Source organism: Carcharhinus amblyrhynchos, chromosome 15 (genome assembly GCF_965287045.1).
Source record: "Carcharhinus amblyrhynchos chromosome 15, sCarAmb.v2.hapA, whole genome shotgun sequence".
Taxonomy (NCBI): domain Eukaryota; kingdom Metazoa; phylum Chordata; class Chondrichthyes; order Carcharhiniformes; family Carcharhinidae; genus Carcharhinus; species Carcharhinus amblyrhynchos.
Genome location: NC_137338.1, coordinates 14,421,092 through 14,441,683, shown reverse-complemented (window position 1 = coordinate 14,441,683; position 20,592 = coordinate 14,421,092). Strand labels below are relative to the sequence as shown.

Genomic DNA, 20,592 nt, shown 5'->3' with positions numbered 1-20,592 from the left:
GTCCTCCTCCGTGAAGACCGCAACAAAAAAGTTATTCAAGGCCTCAGCCATTTCCCCATCCCCTACCACTAAGTCCCCCCTCTCATCCTCTAAGGGTCCAACGTTCACCCTAGCCAGCCTCTTCCTTTTTATGTATTTATAAAAACTCTTGCTATCCTTTTTTATATTAAGCGCTAGCCCAGCTTCATAGTTTATCCTGCCCTTCTTTATCAACTTCTTTGTCATTCTTTGTTGACATTTAAACCTCTCCCAATCCTCTTCTCGCCCACTACTCTTAGCTACTCTAAACGCATCCACTTTTAATTTAACACTTTCCTTTACCTCCTTCGTTATCCACGGCTGATTATCTCTCCTCCTACGATCCTTTTTAACCATCAGAATAAATTTATGCTGAGCACCAAGAAAGATATCCTTAAAGATCCTCCACTGTTCCTCAGCAGACCTACCTTCCAACGCGCTCCCCCAATCAACATTCGCCAATTCCTCTCTCATCCTACCGTACTCCCCTCTGTTCAAACAAAGGACGCGTGTCCGGGAACCCACTTTCTCCTCCTCCATCTGCATCAGAAACTCCACCATACAATGATCACTCTTCCCAAGAGGATCCTTCACCACAAGGTCCCTAATTCTACCCGCCTCATTACATAACACCAGATCCAAGATAGCTCGCTCCCTCGTTGGCTCCAACACACACTGTTCAAGGAAACTATCCCGGCAGCATTCCAAGAACTCTTCCTCAAGCCCACCGCGTCCAACATGAGTCGACCAATCAATATCGACCCCAATAATGGCATGCTAAATTATGGTTCGTGATGCAAATCAGTAATATGCTGATTTTCAATGCAGTCCCAGCGGCCCTACATTTTTCTTGTTGGGAGATGTGCATGGGTCGAAGATGCTTGTAGGGAACCCATGAAATGGCCAACGTGCATCACCCAACCCGACGTGCCAAAAAAACGTGCACGTCACAATGGGAGAATTGGGCCCGTAAGTTTAGTCTTAAATAATACTGATGAAAAGGCATGTAGCCCTGAAAAGCTAGGTTTGTTTCTCTCTACACAGATGCTGCCAGGCCTACTCAGTGTTTCCAGCATTTTCTGTTTTCACTGCACGGTATTGAATTGATTTGGGCCACTATGCAATGCTTTCACTTTCAGTAATCCTATTACCCATTTTTGTAATCAGTTCAAAGCATTGGCAGAAGTTGGGGATCGAATCATAGAAATCCTGCCATGCAGAAAGAGGCCATTTGGCCCATGGGGTCTGCACCGACCACAATCCCACCTAGGCCCTACCCCCACATCCCTACATATTTACCCGCTAATCCCTCTAACCTACGCACCTCAGAACACCAAGGAGAAATGTTGGCATGGCCAATCAACCTAACCCGCACATCTTTGGACTGTGGGAGGAAAACAGAACACCCGGAGGAAAACCACACAGATACGAGGAGAATGTGCAAACTCCACACAGACAGTGACCCAAGCCGGGAATCAAACCCAGATCCCTGGAGCTGGGAAGTAGCAGTGCTAACCACTGTGCTACCGTAACTGTAGATAGACAGTGGGCCCTCACAGCTAAAGAAACAAAATCAAAATACTTTTCCAATAAAAGTTGTTCTGTGAGTTTGACATTGCCTTATGCCACAAGGGAAGAATGTGCAGACTCCACACAGACAGTGACCCGAACCGGGAATCAAACCTGGGTCCATGATGCTGTGAGGCAGTAGTGCTAACCATTGTGCCAGGGGATTTTCACAGTAACTTCATTAATGTAAACCTACTTGTGACACTAATAAATAAACTTTAAACAGGTATTGCTTTGAAGTGCAAAAATCTTTCCGTACATGCACTGACCTTCAACTTACGTGGGAGACATTTGTTATCCAATATCTTGGGTAATGACTAAAAGAGTTTTGTATTTTAACAAGAAAAGAAATTGCAATGTTTTGGACATTAATGATTTGTTGCTTTGGTAGGATCCCAAATATCACTTACCTCATTCCAAAAGCTCCAATTCAGTTTATTTTTAAAACCAAACACGTTTATTCTAAATATAAATGTGACCTCCTCGAGCCGGGCATGTGCAGTTTTCAGATCTGAGAAGGGAAGACTAAACTCAACAACAACATTGTTCTTGGCCTCATTAAAAGTAAGTTTGGATTTGTTTCCAGTGTTGCTTTAACACTCTTTTTGTTTGTATGAAGTATAGATTTAAATACATGTGCTGCTTATTAAGTTGATCATTCAGCCAAAGCATTCAACACCCTGTCGGTGCTGTTAGACCAAATGGATCTTATGATCCAGAAAATCTCAGTAACAAAACACAAATTGAAACTTAGGTCCTTATCAAATAAAATCTGCAAATTGAAAAAAACTGAGAAATAAAAGGATTTTTAAAGTTACATCTTTTTAAAACATATTGCTCTGCAAAGGAGTATGTATATTTATTTATATGCAAAGTTGGACTTGTATGTGCAAATTTGCCAAGAGTTCAGGTCTAACACTCCAAAAGTTTTGTTCCTTTACTTGATTAACTCTTACAAAATATTGTTTTTAAGATCCTTTAGTCCTTGAAACCATATGAGTCAGATGGTGTCTCACATATTTTTTACTGGAGTGCACATTATAATGGAAATAAATCTATAATATTGCACACTAGCTCCTAAGATATGTTTTGAATAATCAACATGAGGCAATGAAACGTTGCATGTAACAAACAAGAAGTGCTCATGTTTACTGGGGCTTTGATTAAAATCAGAGTGGCCTTGTTTTTCAAAGCTGATGAACTGAGGAAAAGTGACAGTTTTAAATCTAATACACCAAAAAATACTATCACTAATAGATAGTTTCACAAACCACAAGCAATGTAATGCAATACAAACAAAAGGTGCTGGAAGTACTCAGTTGATCCAGCAGCATTTGTTGAGAGAGAGAAACAGTTAACATTTCAGGTCATTGACCTTTTCAAGGTTATCAGCCTGAAATGTTAACTCTGTTTCTATCTCCACAGATGCTGAGTATTGCCAATATTTTCTGTTTTTGTTTCACATTTCCACCATCTGCAGTGTTTTGTTCTCGCATTACATGCAAGATGTTTTGATTATTAATATGATTTGACATATCAGCCTGGGTTTACTTTAGTCACACAATTAGAATCACAGAATCCTACAGTGCTGAAGGAGGCCATCTGGCCCATCGAGTTTGCACCAACCACAATCCTACCCAGGCCCTTTCCCCATAACCCTGTACATTTACCCCAGCTAGTCCCCTTGACACTAAGGGTCAATTTATCATGGTCAATCCACTTAACCCGCACATCTTTGGACTGTGGAAGGAAACTGGAGCACCTGGAGGAAACCCACGCAGGCACAGGGAGAATGTGCAGACTCCACACAGGCAGTGACCTGTGGACAAGTTGAACCTGGGACCCTGGTGCTGTGAGGCAGCAGTGGTAACCACTGTGCCACCATGCCACCCAGAATTGCCAGAACTTCACTATTCCCACCTACATAAACTATATTAAAGTTTTAACTTTAAATTATATTTGCAAACTCTGAATACTTTCAATGCTGTTCATTGGAGTTTTGTTAATATTAGGGAAGGAAAATTGCTTTCTGATGCAGGATTTAAAATCCTGTATCAGTTTACAGGGCCAGGCATTAAGGATGCAAGAGTCAAATTGGAGTGAGTTGTTGCTTCCAGTCTCCATGCAATTAAGATTGTTATCCAAATAAATGAAAATAAATGCTTCAGTGGTCATACTGAGATTGTTAATTCCAGTTTGCCACGTTTATGCAACTACAGGCATCACTTTTGTGAAAGTAAGACTGCATTACTTGGAGGAGAGATAAACTGAATTCCCTTCTCTTAATGTCCATGAAAAGGGTGTTCTTGGAAAAGTAGATTGGCGTGTTTCTTAGTCCTCTTTGACATGCAGTCAATTTAAATAACCAGCAGTTTTATGTGTTTTAAAAGTTAAGTATTTATTCATGCATTCAACCTGAATCTAAATGTTATGCCAATCACTCAGCAGTCAAACAGACACACAATCAAGAAAAAAATTACAATTAATAAGAATACAGTATTTTTACAAGTTGCAACCATTGTTCCCATGTTTATCTAGTTGTAGGAATTCAAACTTGATTATAGATCATAGGACCCTACAGTGCGGAAGAAGGCCATTCGGCCCATTGAGTCTGCACTGACCCCCAGGCCCCACACCATTACCTCATGCATCCACCCTCGCCAGTCCCCCTGACACTAAGGGGCAATTTAGCATGGCCAATCCACCTGACCTGCACATCTTTTGGACTGTGGAAGGAAACCTCAGCACCCAGAGGAAACCTGGGAAACAGGGAAAACATGCAGATAGTGATCAAGGCTGGGAATTGAACCTGGGTCCCTGATGCTGTGAGGCAGTAGTGCCAACCACTGTGCCACCGTGCTGCCCGTAACTACTGTGCCACTGTGCTGAGCCTGGTGAAGAAAGAAGTCTTTTGCACTCTTGAATTGTACTTCAGATGAGTTCAGGTAATCGGAGTCTGATAGGGAAAGAGGGAAAAGAATTAATGGGAATCTGAGGAGCAACTTTTTTTTTACACAGAGGGTGGTACATACGTGGAATGAGCTGCTGGAGGAAGTGGTTGAAGCAGGGACATTGACAACATTTAAAAGGCATTTGGACAGATACATGGATAGGAAAGGTTTTGAGGGATATGGGCCAAATGCAGGCAAATGGGTTTAGCTTAGATGGGCATTTTGGTCGGCATGGACCAGAGATTCTATGATCCTATGATATATTGGGATTATTTTAGGATGCCCTGGAAAGAGATCAATGTTCAGCAGGTCATTAAGTTAAGCACTTGTAATGAGGTCTAATATTTTATAATAATGGTGGACTTGGATTTAGGAATCAGACAGGAAGTTTTTTAAATACTTTACAGTGTCTAGGTTCTTAAAGGCAAATATAGCCTTTGCTGCAGCTGCTGTTTCTTTCAATGTTTCCCCTAGAGTGCCCTGACACCTCTTGGTCTTTAAATAAAATTGTTAACTTGAGCCAGTTTCGGTCATATGACCTATATCGGAAGTCCAGAGTCATCACCACACAATAGGAGAGAGATAGTGGTCTTTCACACTTGTAGATAACTTGTCTCGTTGCTCTCTTCTGTTAAGTTGCAAGCTCGGAGATATAGAACCTAAAAGTGAAGAACAAACCATATAAATGTATGAATTCCAGAGGGGTGTTATGTGGGCATTTCCATTCACTATGATTTAATTTGAAACTGACTTGTGATGGTCTGTTTTGAAGACTCATGGCAGCCATCTTAGACGTGTGATTGTCTACTTTCAAAATATAAAATAAAATTCTAGAAGCTTCCACAGGAACATTGTCCATGTTTGAAGTTATGTATAGGACATGCGCTCACTGACTATGACACATGTCTCAATCTCTCCTCTCAGTGTGTGCATTGGCAGGTGGGTGCTACATGCTTTCTATGCTCTCTCGCTAGCCTGCCCTTCTTTTCTAAAAGAAGAATGGGGGAGGGGAATTGTCAGAATGGGAGGTCATTAACATTGAGGCTGTGAAGAAGCCCTTGACATGAGTGTCTTTCAGAGGGCATTTAGGAGTCAGCCCCATTGTTTTGGGCCTGGAGTCACATGTGAGGCAGATAGTAGATTTCCACCCCTAAAGGACATCAGTGAACCAGATTGGGTTTCACAACAATCAACAATGGTTTCATGGTCATCATTAGTCTTTAATTCTAGATTTTTTTATTGAATTTAACATGGTGGGATTTGAAAATGGGTCTACAGAGTATTACCCCAGGTCTCTGGATTACTAATCTAGTGACTATATCACTATGCCACCAATTCCCCGAGATAGTGAATCAAGTAACAGAGATGAAAAACAATGATTTAAATCAGCTGCGAAACAAACGTTCGGAGGGTGTGGAGAGTCTACAGAAGGATCTAGATAGGCTGGGCGAATGGGCCAGGAACTGGCAAATGGAATTTAATGTTGGCAAGTGCGAGGTGGTCCACTTTGGTAGGAATAATGGTAGGAAGGATTATTACTTACGTGGAGAAAAACTGCAGCAGGCGACGGTGCAGAGGGACCTCGGGGTCCTTGTGCATGAGTCGCAAAAACCCAGCTTGCAGGTGCAGCAGGTGGTCAGGAAGGCGAATGGGATGCTGGCCTTCATAGCGAGGGGGATTGAATATAAAAGTAGGGAGGTCTTGCTGCGGCTATATAGGGCATTGGTGAGGCCGCAGCTGGAGTACTGTGTACAGTTTTGGGCGCTGTACTTACGCAAGGATATTTTGGCCTTGGAGGGAGTGCAGAGGAGGTTTACTAGGCTGATGCCGGAGTTGAGGGGGTTGAGCTATGAGGAGAGGCTGAATAAACTAGGCTTGTACTCGTTAGAGTTTAGAAGAATGAGGGGAGATCTCATTGAGACGTATAAGATGATGAATGGGATGGATAGGATAGAGGTGGAGAGACTCTTCCCGCTCAGAAAGGACAGTAGGACTAGGGGGCACAGCCTCAAGATAAAGGGGGGGGCGGTTTAGAACGGAGTTGAGGAAGAATTTCTTCACTCAAAGGGTGGTGAATCTCTGGAATTCTCTGCCCGTTGAAGTGGTGGAGGCTACCTCGCTAAATATTTTTAAGACGCGGGTTGATGGGTTTTTGATAAGAGAGGGGATTAAGGGTTATGGGGAGAGGGCGGGAATGTGGAACTGAGCCACAACAGATCAGCCATGATCTTATTGAATGGTGGGGCAGGCTCGAAGGGCCAGATGGCCTACCCCTGCTCCTATTTCTTATGTTCTTATGTTATGTTCTTTTAAAATAGCTACTGGGCTATTTAAACCAACGGCTGTGTTTTTTTCACTGGAAGCCTGTTTCATGTAGATGTGCTTAATGGTCAGGTGGAAAATAACACAATTAATGTTATTCTGAAATTACCATCTCATTTAGGGATGGGGCTTCCTCTGAAAGTCACAGCTGGTAGAGACAAATTCGATAGGGCAAAATGGCCAAGGATCTGGTGCAAGGGATTCCCAATCAGCAGTGAAGAGGAATATGTAGGCCATTTAGTTTCTATTATTTTACTTAAAATTATATACTTAGGCAGTACTCATCACTACCTTTCACTCATTCCCTCTCTAATTCTTTTCTCTGCTTCTCATTGATCATTTCTCACACTCATTTTACCTTTTATCATTTTAAGTATATTTTCTTCTCTCATTGCCTCTTATTCTCTTTCTCATTCTCTTTCCTTCCCTCTGCCTTATATTTTTTCTCCTTTCTATGCTTGCAATGGACCTGATTTATGTTTTTGGGGAAAAATATCTAAACAATGCTGGAGTTTAGAAGGCTGAGGGGGGATCACTGAGAGGAGAGATTGAGACATGTGTCATAGTCAGTGAGCGATGTCCTATACATAACTTCAAACATGGACAATGTTCCTGTGGAAGCTTCTAGAATTTTATTTTATATTTTGAAAGATGATGAGGGGGATGGATAGGGTAGAGGTAGAGAGATTCTTCCTGCTTAGAAAGGATAGCAGGACTAGACACACAGCCTCAAGATAAGGGGGGGGTGGTGCAGTTTAGATCAGAGTTGAGGAGGAACTTCTTCACTCAAAGGGTGGTGAATCTCTGGAATTCTCTGCCCATTGAAGTGGTGGAGGCTACCTCGCTAAATATATTTAAGGCATGGGTAGATAGGTTTCTGATAGACAGGGGAATTAAGGGTTATGGGGAGAAAGCAGGAAAGTGGAACTGATCCACTTCAGATCAGCCATGATCTTATTGAATGGCGGGGCAGGCTCGAAGGGCTAGATGCCTACTCCTGCTCCTATTTCTTATGTTCTTATGTAACAGAGTGTTATTAATACACATGTCAGCAACATGTAGCAAGGAAGGTATTTCCCATGAAGTGAGAGAATTGGCACAAGTTACTGGCCAATTAGCACTACTCTGCCATTATTGTCCCAAAAAATGATATCTCAGGCTTAACTTCCCTGTGATTTTCAGGATGTTGCTACATTAGCAAATGAAAGTTAAGTCTTGTAAGTAACATTTTAACAATTGGATAATTGTTTTTGATTGCAAATCAACCTCTCTCTCACCCAATAAGTATAAGAAAAGCATCTAGTGAACGCCCAGCAGTCCAGTGGAAGAAAACTGTTTGAAACTGAGCTAATTCAAACAAGAAACCTTGGTGTTGAGAGAGTATTAAATTTTCACTAGGGTTTTGTGTCTCTAACAGTTGCTGGAATTAAATGAGTGGCTTGAGTTTGAATCATTTTCTGGTATCTGTATTGAAATTTCTCCAAACTTTTTGTCCAGGGTAATTTAGTCCATTTTTCATTGCTTAAAAAAAATTGTTCTTTGTGTAACAGTATTAGGACAGATTCTTGTGAACATGTTTAGTAACTGTTCTCCACAAAATAAACAAAATTAGGTTCTACCAAGCCAGGTTTCACTTTGGGATCTGACATGTCCTGTACTAATATCAGCTGGGGTCATAACACTTGCTTGGTGTTCCTTTTCATTCGCATTTGCTCTTTTCTTACTATTTATTTTGTTTCGTGTGACATAGATGTTGCCAGCAAGATCAACATTTGTTGCCCATTCTTAATTGCTCTTAAGAGCAATTAAGAGTCAACGAGATCAGTGGAGTCGCATGTATGCCAGACCAAGTAAGGCAGCAGTTTTCTTTCCCTAAAGGACATTAGTGAATCAGGTGAACTTTACAACAATGATAGTTTCATGGCACTGTTACTGAGTCTAGGTTTTAATTTCAGATTTATTTTAAAAAAGTGGAATTTATTAATTACATTTAAATTCCAACAGCTGTAGTTTTTTCTCCCCTCTTTTTCAAGCGTTAAAGAATCTTATTGAAATATGAATACACTGAATGTCATTTTATATCTAACAACATTGCCCAAGTTCAGCAGTAATTAGCTGTATCTGATGGAGAAATTCATGAGGATGAAATATCAGACACTGACACATCACATTATTGGTGTTGAGGTTAAGTCACGTTGCCAGGAAAATATTGTGACAATCTGCAATGGATCCTCACACTTAAACTCAGGTCGATTGATATTACTGTTAGAATCAGTACAATTATTACTTATGCTGCATCTCATTACATCAATTTAAAATTGCATCTAATTCAATTTACTTATATCGCTGCATTATGCTTCACCCACATCATAAACCATACTCTGATGCACAATTATCTGGACTTTTAACCAAAATGTTGTGATTGATTCATTTTATGGAAACTTATTGCACATTAAATTTGTTGAATTATATCTAAAGCAATTTATTTTATTCTTTCAGCTGAGAAGAAAGAGGATTAGTCAAAATGGTAAGTATGTGAACTTGACTGTCACAAATAGTAATGTAATACTCAATCTCTTCACAGATAATAGATGTTCATGTCCCCTTAGAAATTAACATTTAAATCTTCCACTACCTGCCATGCCCAAACCACTACAGTCTTGTGGCTCTTATCAATAAACTTCACCTTAGTCTCTTCTTCTACTCTTCAGCAGATGTGCCCCCCCATACCCATGGGGCCCAAGGCATCAAGCCAGGGTGCCAGGGGCAGTGCACCATTGATGTTGCCAAGGTGCATGGCCTGAAGGTGGGCTTGTGTGGGGAGTCTTGGGGTGGGCGGTGGGGTTGCTGAATGCAGTAGTCTGGGGCAGGGGGTGCTGAGTGGGGTGGGCTGAAGGGGAGAGGGGGCTGGATGGGAGAGCCTGAGAGGTAGGGGCATGGTTGGGGGGGGGTGGGTGGATTTGAAGGGGGAGAGGGTTAAATGGAGGGGGGAGGAGGGAAGGAGGGGGGCCTAAGTAGGGATCTGATGGGGAGGGAGGGGGTTGCGGGGGGGTTTGGGTTGAGTTACCTTCATGCCTGAATGGTGTTCGGTGGGAGGGATGGGACTTATTATTTGAGTGAAGGGGGGAGGATGCCCCTCTCTGCTGAGGGTTTGGTGGTGCTCCCCTGGACCCTCAGCATCCAGCATGCCAGGTCCATATTGGTCATGACAAACACCAAAGCCCTCCTGGTGCATTTCCCGGTGGAGAGGTTGGTGAATGTTGGGGGAGAGGTGGATATTGCAGACATTATTAAGTTTTTTAGTGAGATGTCTAAATACCATGAGGTTTCTTTGGACCCTCGCTAAAACTTCCCACAATTTACCAGCTTTTCTCTGGCTACCCAAAATTGTTCTCCTGCTCATCCGTCAGATGCCACTTTTCACTTATTTCAAACAGATAGCTGGCTGCGTGGTGACATGCAGACAGAAACACACAATTACAATACTTTGGGCCTTATTTTCAATCTTTCATTGCAGTTGGTCTCACTCACCTGAATCATATTGGATGTTAAGCACAGCTTCTTACAATCTAGATAGCATCATTGAGTCAAAGATTTATAGTAAAACCAAGTGCATAAATACACTCTTTATATTTTAGTGCATGTGCATACAGATATAGACAAATTCAGAACACGAGTCTATTATTACATGCACAAAATATATAACGCACACTCATCTTACTGTAATATGTAAGTGAACAAAGTAAACCTATGAAATCAAAGCAATATCTTCTTGCTTCTATAGATCAGAAATAGAAATTTAACTCCTCGGCTGCACAAGCACTGTGAAAAATGTTATAATCGGCACTGCAAAAAGTCCTTTGAACCTTCTGTATCCTGTTTGATTATCAGTTGCCCTTCCAAATGTGGTGCTGTTTTTCACCAGTGTAAGGAGGACGAACATACACTACTGTGCCCACTGGAACACGTCCCTTGCTTAAATGCTGCCTTTGGCTGCCCATTCTCCATGGCACGCCACAAACTTTCCAAGCACCTTCGCGTCTGTCCTGCCAGCATTGTGTGCTGTTCAATGCAATGGAACCGTTGGCCAGTGAATGAAGATGAGATAAGGTTAAAGGACACTGCAGTCAAAGAATCCTTGAATCCAGAGGATTTGGACTGGGGGACTGCAATGAGAGATCAGAGGGTTCTTTTCGATTCAGTGAAGATGGCTGAACTTTTCCCGGAGATGGCTGAGAGAGTTGATGAAAATGATTTGGCTTCGAATGAAGAGGAAGCACTTGATAGGAGTATTCTTGAAACAGGAGCAGCAGCACTTCAAGATGGAGTTGGTGAGGTCAGTGCAGATGAGGCTGAACTCACTCAAGAAGAATGTTTAGCGATGTATTCTACCTGGGAGCACATTTTCAGTAAAGATAAAGGCGGCTGTGCCACTGAGGAGAAAACTGCAGAAGTTAAATCCAAGCAGGAAGGTGACAGTTCAGCAGCCTCTAATAACAATAAGAAAAGTATAACTGCAAATGAAACAAGTACGTCAGACCCACCTTTGTTAGCATTGTCGGAAGTGTCAGGCGAAGCTCCTTGGCAGGAAGGAGTTTTAGAAAGGCTAGAAACTCGGTTGGGTACACAACAATTCAATATGTATTTGGTGCATCATGGTAGTATGCTTATTCGATTTGGCCAGATGAGTGCATGTACACCCAGAGAAAAAGACTTTGTTTATGGGAAACTAGAAGCCCAGCAAGTTAAAACTGTCACCACATTTAAAGTTCCTACCAGCTACCGTGCCAAGCGAGTACATATGGGAGAAACACTGTCAAGTAAGGTCAGAAAGGAGACCAAAGCCGTGGACACTTCTGACCTGGAGGCGGAGGACCATCAAAATGACGAAGTTGCTATTTCATTGCTTTGTTATTTAGAAAAAGTATTAAAAGGCCATACTATATCAGAAACAAAAGGCACTGATGGATTAACCGTTGATTTTGCAACTCAGACGTATTCTTTCCCCTCTGCTCCTTTCGTCCGTGGTGTATCTCTGACCGATGTAGCAGCAGAGAAAGCCTCTTGTCTGTTTCTGCAACTCCAGACAGAGTGCATCACAAAAAGGTACAACAAACAGAATTCTGCCTTTACATTTATGTGCCACCATTTCTTCAGGCGAGATGAGTATTCATCACACTTCCGGAATGTGCATGCTGATATTCAGTCAGGCCTGAATGGATGGATGGTACAGAGATGTCCTCTGGCTTACCTTGGCTGTTCCTACTCACAACAAAGATTCTGCCCCTCCAAGCAGAAAGATAATGTTATCTACAATCAACAGCAAAATGCATTTGCAATCAAACCAAATGTTCCTGCAGTTCTGTATCAGCACAATCACAGGAATCACAGTCTATGGAATAATGGGAAAAATATACTTAGCTTGAACAGACTTCCATCTGAGATACTGAGGCACATTGCAAGCTTCTTGGACAGCTATAGCCTAGCACAGTTGTCCCAGGTGTCTGTGTTGATGAATGCGATCTCTTCCACGCTACTACAAGAGCATGGCATGGTCTCCCTTGTCTGGGAAAAGAAAAGTTACTCACTTGGAAGCTTTTCTTGGCGAGCTCGAAAACGGGCAAGTATATTTCTACAACCTGATTAATTTAAATTTTTAAAATTATAAAAAAGCACAGTAACCTCCTGCCTGCGTAGGTAATTGAAACTGATGCCGGTTTAGCTATATTTGACCTAATTAAATGTAATTCAGTGAAGAATTCAGAGAAACAAAGAGACCATTAGGAATTTTCCAGCTTTGGTAGAGTCCAAATCCTTCTTGGGTGAGAATTACAGTATGTAAAAGGAACATTTAATCTGATCAATCTTCACATTGACCTGCACTAACTAAGCACAGAAAGGCAATTTCAAAACAGATCTATCAATTTAATCTATTATCTTTCCAGTTAATGCCACATATCTTGATTATTTATTACACATTTATGGAGTATTTCCTGCTTTTTTTAATCTTCTGGCATCCACATAGCATCCAGTGCTTAAGATAAAGTCAAAGCAAGGCCTCCGCAAATATACTTCAGCCCATCCAGAACAGTATCTTAGTCTTCCTTTCATTAGATCCACATACGGCACTTTCCACATTTTATTTTTTGCCATATGCTACTATTCAAATCTAATATATAAATAAATCCAAAAATATAGTCTTATCTTTGCATTAAACAAAACATTGTATCTAATCATTGCAATGTGATTTTTAACAGGATGTTATTTCTTTCAGAAGAATTACCGCTTCTCAGTTTCAATTTTCCATGTGGCCAATTCTTCCAGGCTCCAAGCAAACATGGCAATCTACTCAAAGTTAATACAACTCAGCCCTGATTTCTTTTTACTTCAACTTGCAGAAATATATTTCTCCACATACTCAGAAAATAGATCCATTATAGGACAGGCTAAATGGCAAATGACTCTCCCAATGGTTTATATTCTGTGCAGCTATAAGAATCATATTGAGAATGCAGTCTGCATTTGTCCCAGCAGTGACTTGTTGCCAAGAAATCTTTGCCTTACCGGGGGAGTGGGGGTTAGTAGCTACCAACCAAAGGACATGAGGTAGTCAGAGGTCAAAGTGGCAATTTCCTGTCTCACTGGAGAAGAGAAAGCAGAGATATATTTGTGCCAGGAATTTTTGTAAGGGTTCTTTGAATCTCTGTAAAATTGGCAGTAACAGGAAAATGGCATCAATTGCTATTTAGACTATTTTCCAGGATTTCCAACAATCCTCTAAGTTATAGAAGGAGGTCAAAACATTCCCACAGGAAATCTGTCCCATGTAAACAACTCTTCTATCTTACAGGCAGCATGGGGTTGTAATGGTTAGCACTGCTGCCTCACAACATTAATGAAAATACCAATAATGCTCATAAACCGAAATGCAATTATTTATCCTGAGAGTAAATTAGTTTTCAAAAAGCAAACAATTAACATCTGACAATTTGAGGATCCCATTTTATTAGTCATCCATTACCAAAGCAAATATTAATGGTATGTTGACCTTCATTAACTCTCTTCAATCTCTACATTGCCACAGTTTAAAAATAACTTATCCCTGATTGCACTGTTACTAAATCTGGAAATAGCAACTCATGGTACTCGGGGTAGTTCAGTCTGTTGATCATGCATTCCCTCAGCTTGTTTAATTCATACCAAGTGATAACAAAGCAGAAACAACATTTCTGATAATACATTAAACCATTTCAAAACGAATAATTGGCTTTTTATGGGCTCATGTCCTTCGAAAGAATGATGGACAATCTGTTCTACCATTGGTCTGGTAAAATAGACTAGTGAGGGAAAATCTATAATAATGGTGCTGGATGCCAAGTATAATGAATAGGATCTTATTGGGGATCTGGATTTGAAATATGAATATTGATTAGGCCAACATTACCATTATTATGGAGTAAATTGGACATATGCAGTAAAATGTGGAATCAGTTACTATCTGATTTACCTCCTCACCCACTAATTCTTTTTTATTCATTCGTGGGACACGAGCTTCACTGGCTGGCAAGCATTTATTGCCCATCCCTAGTTGCCAGAGGGTGGTTGAGAGTCAGTCACATTGATGTGGCTCTAGAGTCACATGTAGGCTATACCAGATAAGGGTGGCAGATTTCCTTCCCTTAAGGACACTGATGAACGAGATGGGTTTTTTCCAATAATCATTTGTGGTCATCAGTAAATAATTAATTCCAATTTTTTTTTACCTGAATTCAAATTCCACCACCTGCCATGCTGGGATTCAAACCCAGAACATTTCTAGATTAATAGTCTAGAGATAATACCTCTAGACCACCACCGCTGATAGACTTGGCATTATCATACATGTAAGTGCATGAAGTTGCCGTACTTATATGAACACTCCATAAAATGTTATAGCTTGTTCTTTCAAGGGTGTGAATTTTAAGGTAATGTCAAGTGTTAATTACTGTCAAGCAAACTCTGAAAATTACAAGGGCCAGGTCTCATTCTTTCAGGTTGAATCATTGTTGGAGAGTTGTTTCTCTTAATTCCATCTATTGATCTCTTTATTTTGGTTCCTGAACATGATTTTACATTGAATTAAATGTTAAAACTCTGCATGTTTCATTAAGGGTTCTTCAGTCTCATTGGTTGAAGGGGCACACTTGTTTGCCCTGTTCACCTGGGTTCCAGATCCCCTGCAGTGGACGTGGTGCTGTATCCAACCCCCAATGACCATACGTTTCTTCTCAAAATCCAAGGAACAGTCTGTGAGCAGGTCAAAGTGTAAGGAACTTTGAGTGCTGCACATTTACTGCTGACTGTGGAACCTGGACCATTATTGTTCTTTTTCAGGATGTGGACATTGCTGACAAGACCAATGTTTGTTGCTCACCTTGAGAAATGGAGTAAAAGCGAATTACTGCAGATGCTGGAATCAGAAACCAAAAGAGAAAATGTTAGAAAATCTCAGCAGGTTCGGCAGCAACTGTAAGGAGAGAAAAGAGCTGACATTTTGAGTCCAGATGAGTTTGCACACAGTACTCCAGCTGTGGCCTAATGAATGTTTTATATAGCTCCATCATAACTCCCTACTCTTACACTCTATGCATCAGCTAATAAACGTAAGTATCCCACATGCCTTCCATTAGCAGATGTTGCAAGTTAGATTCATAAACTCGAGACTACTGATGAATTGAAGGTCATCTGGACTTGAAATGTCAGCTCTTTTCTCTCCTTACAGATGCTGCCAGACCTGCTGAGATTTTCTAGCATTTTCTCTCTTGAGAGATGGAGTGATTTGCTAAACTACTTCAGAAGACAGATAAGAGTCAGCCGTGTTGGTGTGGGATGGTGTCATATATATAAACCAGATAGCATAAGGATTCCTGAAAAAAAAATCAATGTATCTGTTGGATTTTTGCAACATTCCAACAGCTTATTTGTTAGATTCATACTATATATTGATATTTTTACTGCCCTATTTATAAAAAAACTGGATTAAAATTCAAAAACTATCATGGTGAGTTTCGATCTGTCACATAGCTTGGCAGAATAGGTTTACTGTTTCAGGAACTTGATCATTAGACCCCTCAATTTATTGAATTAATCAGGTTAAATTAAAAAGTTCATTTTTAGTCACAAGTGGACTTACATTAACACTGCAATTAAGTTACTGTGAAAATCTCCTAGTCGCCAGAATGGTCTCCTTCTGCACTGTAGGATTCTATGATCCTATAGCATGGTATAGAATCATAGAATCCTGCAGTGCAGGAAGAGGCCATTCGGCCCATTGAATCTACACAGATCACCATCCCAGCCAGGCCATATCCCTATAATGCCATGCATTTACCCTAGCTAGTCTCCCTGACACTAAGGACAATTTAGATTGGCCAATCCACCTAACCTGCACATCTTTGGACTGTGGGAGGAAACTGGAGCACCCGGAGGAAACCCATGTAGACACTGGGAGAACATGCAAACTCCACACAGTCAGTGACCCAAGCCAGGAATCGAACCTGGGTCCCTGATGCTGTGAGGCAGCAGTGCTAATCACTGTGCTGATGGAAGTGGAGTTTCCATTATCATTGTTGGCAATATTTTGAGTTTTCTAACCATTCCTTCAAATTCTTGATCAATACAATTGTGGCTACTACACTTTCGGTACACAAGCCAACACTACTAGAGAATTGCTGGTAATACCACTACTTTTGGGAGGTCTTGTTTATATGTGCTTAAACTCTTGTTTTTGATTTAAATTTCACCCTGTTCCTTCAAGATTCTGAGAATATCTTATGTTGAACCGTAGCAGCAGCCAAGGGATTCATAGTATTGATTTTCCTATGTGTTCACATTTGCTTCACAACAGGAAGGCACTAATGCCACCAAAGAGACGGTTAACTCTTGATCCTACGTTGCTGCTTGCAGCTGGCTGTCAAACAGCGTTAGGGGAGATTGGTCAGCAGCTCTCTAGCTTATCCTCTCAGCTGCCAAAGCTGCAAGGCGGTTTAGAATCAGAAAGGCATTGAGTTTTATGGCACAAAAAGAAGCCCTTTGGATCTTCGTGTCTGCTCGGGCCACCAAACACCTCTCGATTCTAGTCCTGTTTTCCAGCACTTGGTCTATAGCTTTGTATACTACGATGTTTCAAGTGCTGATCTAAATGCTTCATAAATGTTGTGGGGTTTCCTGCCTCTACCATCCTTTCAGACAGTGAGTTCCAGATGCCCATCATACATTGGGTGAAAATGCTTTTCCTTAAATCCCTTGCCCCTTATCTTAAATCTGTGCCTCCGGTTCATGACCCCACTGCTAAGAGGAAGAGTTCCCTCCTAGCTACCCTTTCTATGTCCCTCATAATTTTGAACTTCCTCTGCTCACAGGAAAACAACCCAGCCTAAGCAGCCTTTTTTCATAGCTGAAATGCTCCAGCCCAGTCAACATCCTGGTGAATCTCCTCTGCACCCTTTCTAGTGCAATCACGTCCTTCTTATAATGTGAGGACCAGAACTGCACACAGTTCGATCATAACCTCCCTACTCTTATACTCAATGCATTAGCTAATAAAAGCAAGTATCCCATATGCCTTCCATTAGTAGATGCTACAAATTAGATTCATAAATTCTGGTCTACTGGTGCATTCACATAATAATGGTTCACATCTGTACAAGTTGGTGTTGCCTATGTGCTAATGTTAAACTTCTGAAGGTAGGTTTTTCTGATCAACAATCCTGCCCAAATGCACTTGAAATTGCACCACTTAGGAAATAATTTGTATAATCACAAGCATAAAATTTTCAATGGAGTAGCACTTCCTCAATGTAATTGTTAATGGACAGGCATCGATTTCACCAAATGGGGCAGCTTAATATAACATGATTAGTATTCCTTGATATATTTAAGAGCATTGACCTGGCTGCACTATTTCAGTAATAAAGCTGAAAAGGGTTGATGGGATGGCATAATAGCACAGTGGTTAGCACTGCTGCTTCACATCGCCAGGAACTGGATTCAACTCCTGGCTTGGGTCACTATCTGTGTGGAGTTTGCACGTTCTCCCCATGTCTGCATGGGTTTCCTCCAGGGGTTCCGGTTTAGTCTGAAAGACGTGCCGGTTAGGTGCATTGACCTGAGCAGACATCAGTGTGGCAACTAAGATATTTTCACAGTAACTTCACTGCAGTATTAATGCGAGCCTTACTTGTGACTAATAAATAAACTTTATCAACAAAAGTAAGCATTTTTAGGAGGATGTCTGGTCCTCCAGTTTTGAGTGATGCCATTTAAAATCACCGAAAATGACTTCAGAGCCATCGTTGCCAACAATGATAATGGAAACTCAACTTCCATCAGCACAGTGATTAGCACTGCTGCCTCACAGCATCACGGACCCAGGTTTGATTCCTGGCTTGGGTCACTGACTGTGTGGAGTTTGCATGTTCTCCCAGTGTCTACATGGGTTTCCTCCGGGTGCTCCAGTTTCCTCCCACCGTCCAAAGATGTGCAGGTTAGGTGGATTGGCCAAGCTAAATTGCCCTTAGTGTCAGGGAGACGAGCTAGGGTAAATGCATGGCATTGTTCTGAGCCATTTATGACATGAAAATATTTTTAAAACTTGCGAATTCATCTGAGAAAATGAGCACCATTTAAAGAATCTTCTTTAGAACTTGTAGCGGAACATTGCGACATCGACTTGGTGACATGGATAGTTTTGTTGGTGGGATCTGATTGGGGCGAACTGATTGTTGAACTAGTCTAAAAGATCACGGGAAATGTGAGCATGCGTGGTTTTGGGTGTAATTCGCATTTAAAATTCAACCATCCTTTCAGCTGTTTTGACCAATTCTGCCTGGACTATGCTGATATAAGTGAAAATTCAATCTCATGGAGTCTAATTGAGTCCAAATATAATGGACTCAACTGAGTCTAAATATAATGAGACCACCTCCTTTAGGAAATCCCATTTGGCTTTGCACTGACATCACATCCTAAAATGTCAATGTTTCTTAGAGCATGGCCAAAAAGGAGTTTCACATCAACTGAAATGAAAAAGTCACATTAGATCACATCTGGAACACCTTTGCCTCACAGAGTTTATTTCTGCATCTGAACCTTGTGTCAGAACCCAAGTAGCACCAATCAATTGGAATTTATAAGACTCTGACCTCCTTTCCTTTCATTTCAGAAATGGCAGTTCAGCTCTGTTTTCTCTACTGTTAACAACTGGAGGTTTAATGACAGCCCCAGCATGGCAGAACATCTGAAAACCTGTTCCTATTACGTGACAGAGAGTAAATCAAAGCCTGTTGCTCTCATCGACATGTGCAAGTCTCCAGAATCCAAAAAAGAGAAAATGAACCTTGTGAATATGTTTAGCAAGAAAAAAGCAGCAAATAGATTTTCCAGTCTGATTGTATAAAGTTTCAGTGTTTTGATCCTGATGTTATTGTTTCATTCATTTATTCAATGTCATTAATAAATTTGTGGCATGTTGCTTACATTTAGGCCAGCTAGAATATTTGTATTTTAATTCTATTACTGTACACCCTTTTTGAGAGTTGTGTTTTAATTGCCACGTAAACGGGAGAGGAATGACAAAATTGTAGCATGATATACATTTGACTCAAGACTACAGCTTACATTTGAGCAATAAGGCAGGATAGATAAAAATAGTTCAAAACCAGACTTGTATTTGAGAGATATGTGACGTGGTTGCAAGAATAAATAGAAACATGAGAATAATCTACTTACTGGTTTTAAGGTCAGGATTTGATTATGATCAGATCATTTCATGTTGGAAATGTAAAAAGTATAGTATTTTTAGCACAGTACGCGAATCTGTCAACAGGCTTCACCCCTGTTGGTGAATGGTGTTGCTGCAGTTCTCACCAAGGTGGATTGTGGATGATGCTGTCATGGAAAGGGAGATAACTCAATCTTCTTGTGGTTGTCTACAGAATATGGCCAGAAGCCTGGGAGCAAAATGATTCTCTCCTGATTGCCTCTGTTTTTGGCTGAGAAATTGTGAAGTGGTAGCATAACAAAGATCTAAAACTCTTTTACTTAATAACATGTCTGCTGTATTAACATGAAAATAAAAGTTTTTTTTAAAGTTCATTTGTCATAGCAATACTGAAATATTATGACGCTCCCTTCTAAGACTGGAGGTGGTGTGGGGATGGCGGGGGTTGGGGGGTGAGGAATTATGGAAGTGCATGATGTGAGTTTTCCTCAACATCCTGCGGTTTTAATTTCAGGCCGTGTTTGATTTATTTTTGCCAGTTGGGCCAGCTGTGTGTGTGTGTCTGTTCAGAAAGTCTGGAAATAGGTTTAGTGATGGCGGGGGAGAGAGATCATGTCTGAGGGCAAGGGGAGTGAAGACGTTGTGGAGTTTGGGAATGTTAGTCTTTATGGAGACAATGATTATGCTGTGAGGGAGATGGTGAGGTGTGATATTGCAGATCTCAGTGGGGGAGCGGGGGGGGAGGGGTGTAGGGTGATATCTATCTACAGGGTTAGTTTATTGTACTTGAAAGAAACTCTCTCGCTCCTCCTGGTCCAGAAACAGTGCTCTAAAGACACTTTCCTCATGGATAGAACCCTCCTTGGCTCCTGATGGGTTTCTCAAGATCTGGCAAATCTTACCAATGGGAGTTTGAAAACAGAAACCTGTTAAAATGGAGGTATACAACCTCCTTAATGTTTTAAAGACTAA

At 41.1% G+C, this 20,592-nt stretch overlaps 1 protein-coding gene across 1 annotated transcript; it reads left to right on the top strand.

Annotated features, from left to right (window-relative positions):
• The first annotated feature begins 1,995 nt into the window (after positions 1-1,995).
• On the top strand, positions 1,996-20,345 carry LOC145353082 (F-box only protein 40-like). Its single transcript, XM_080203437.1, has 4 exons — positions 1,996-2,151; positions 9,360-9,387; positions 10,645-12,480; positions 19,063-20,345. Exons 2-4 carry the CDS (start codon positions 9,385-9,387, stop codon positions 19,294-19,296), a joined length of 2,073 nt encoding a protein of 690 aa, XP_080059563.1. The 5' UTR covers positions 1,996-2,151; positions 9,360-9,384; the 3' UTR covers positions 19,297-20,345.
• Positions 20,346-20,592: the final 247 nt, after the last annotated feature.

Excerpts from the sequence above, each read along its gene's own strand:
- LOC145353082 (XM_080203437.1), top strand. Across the intron at positions 12,481-19,062 it reads CTTGGCGAGCTCGAAAACGG|AAATGGCAGTTCAGCTCTGT; the intron begins GCAAGTATATTT and ends CTTTCATTTCAG.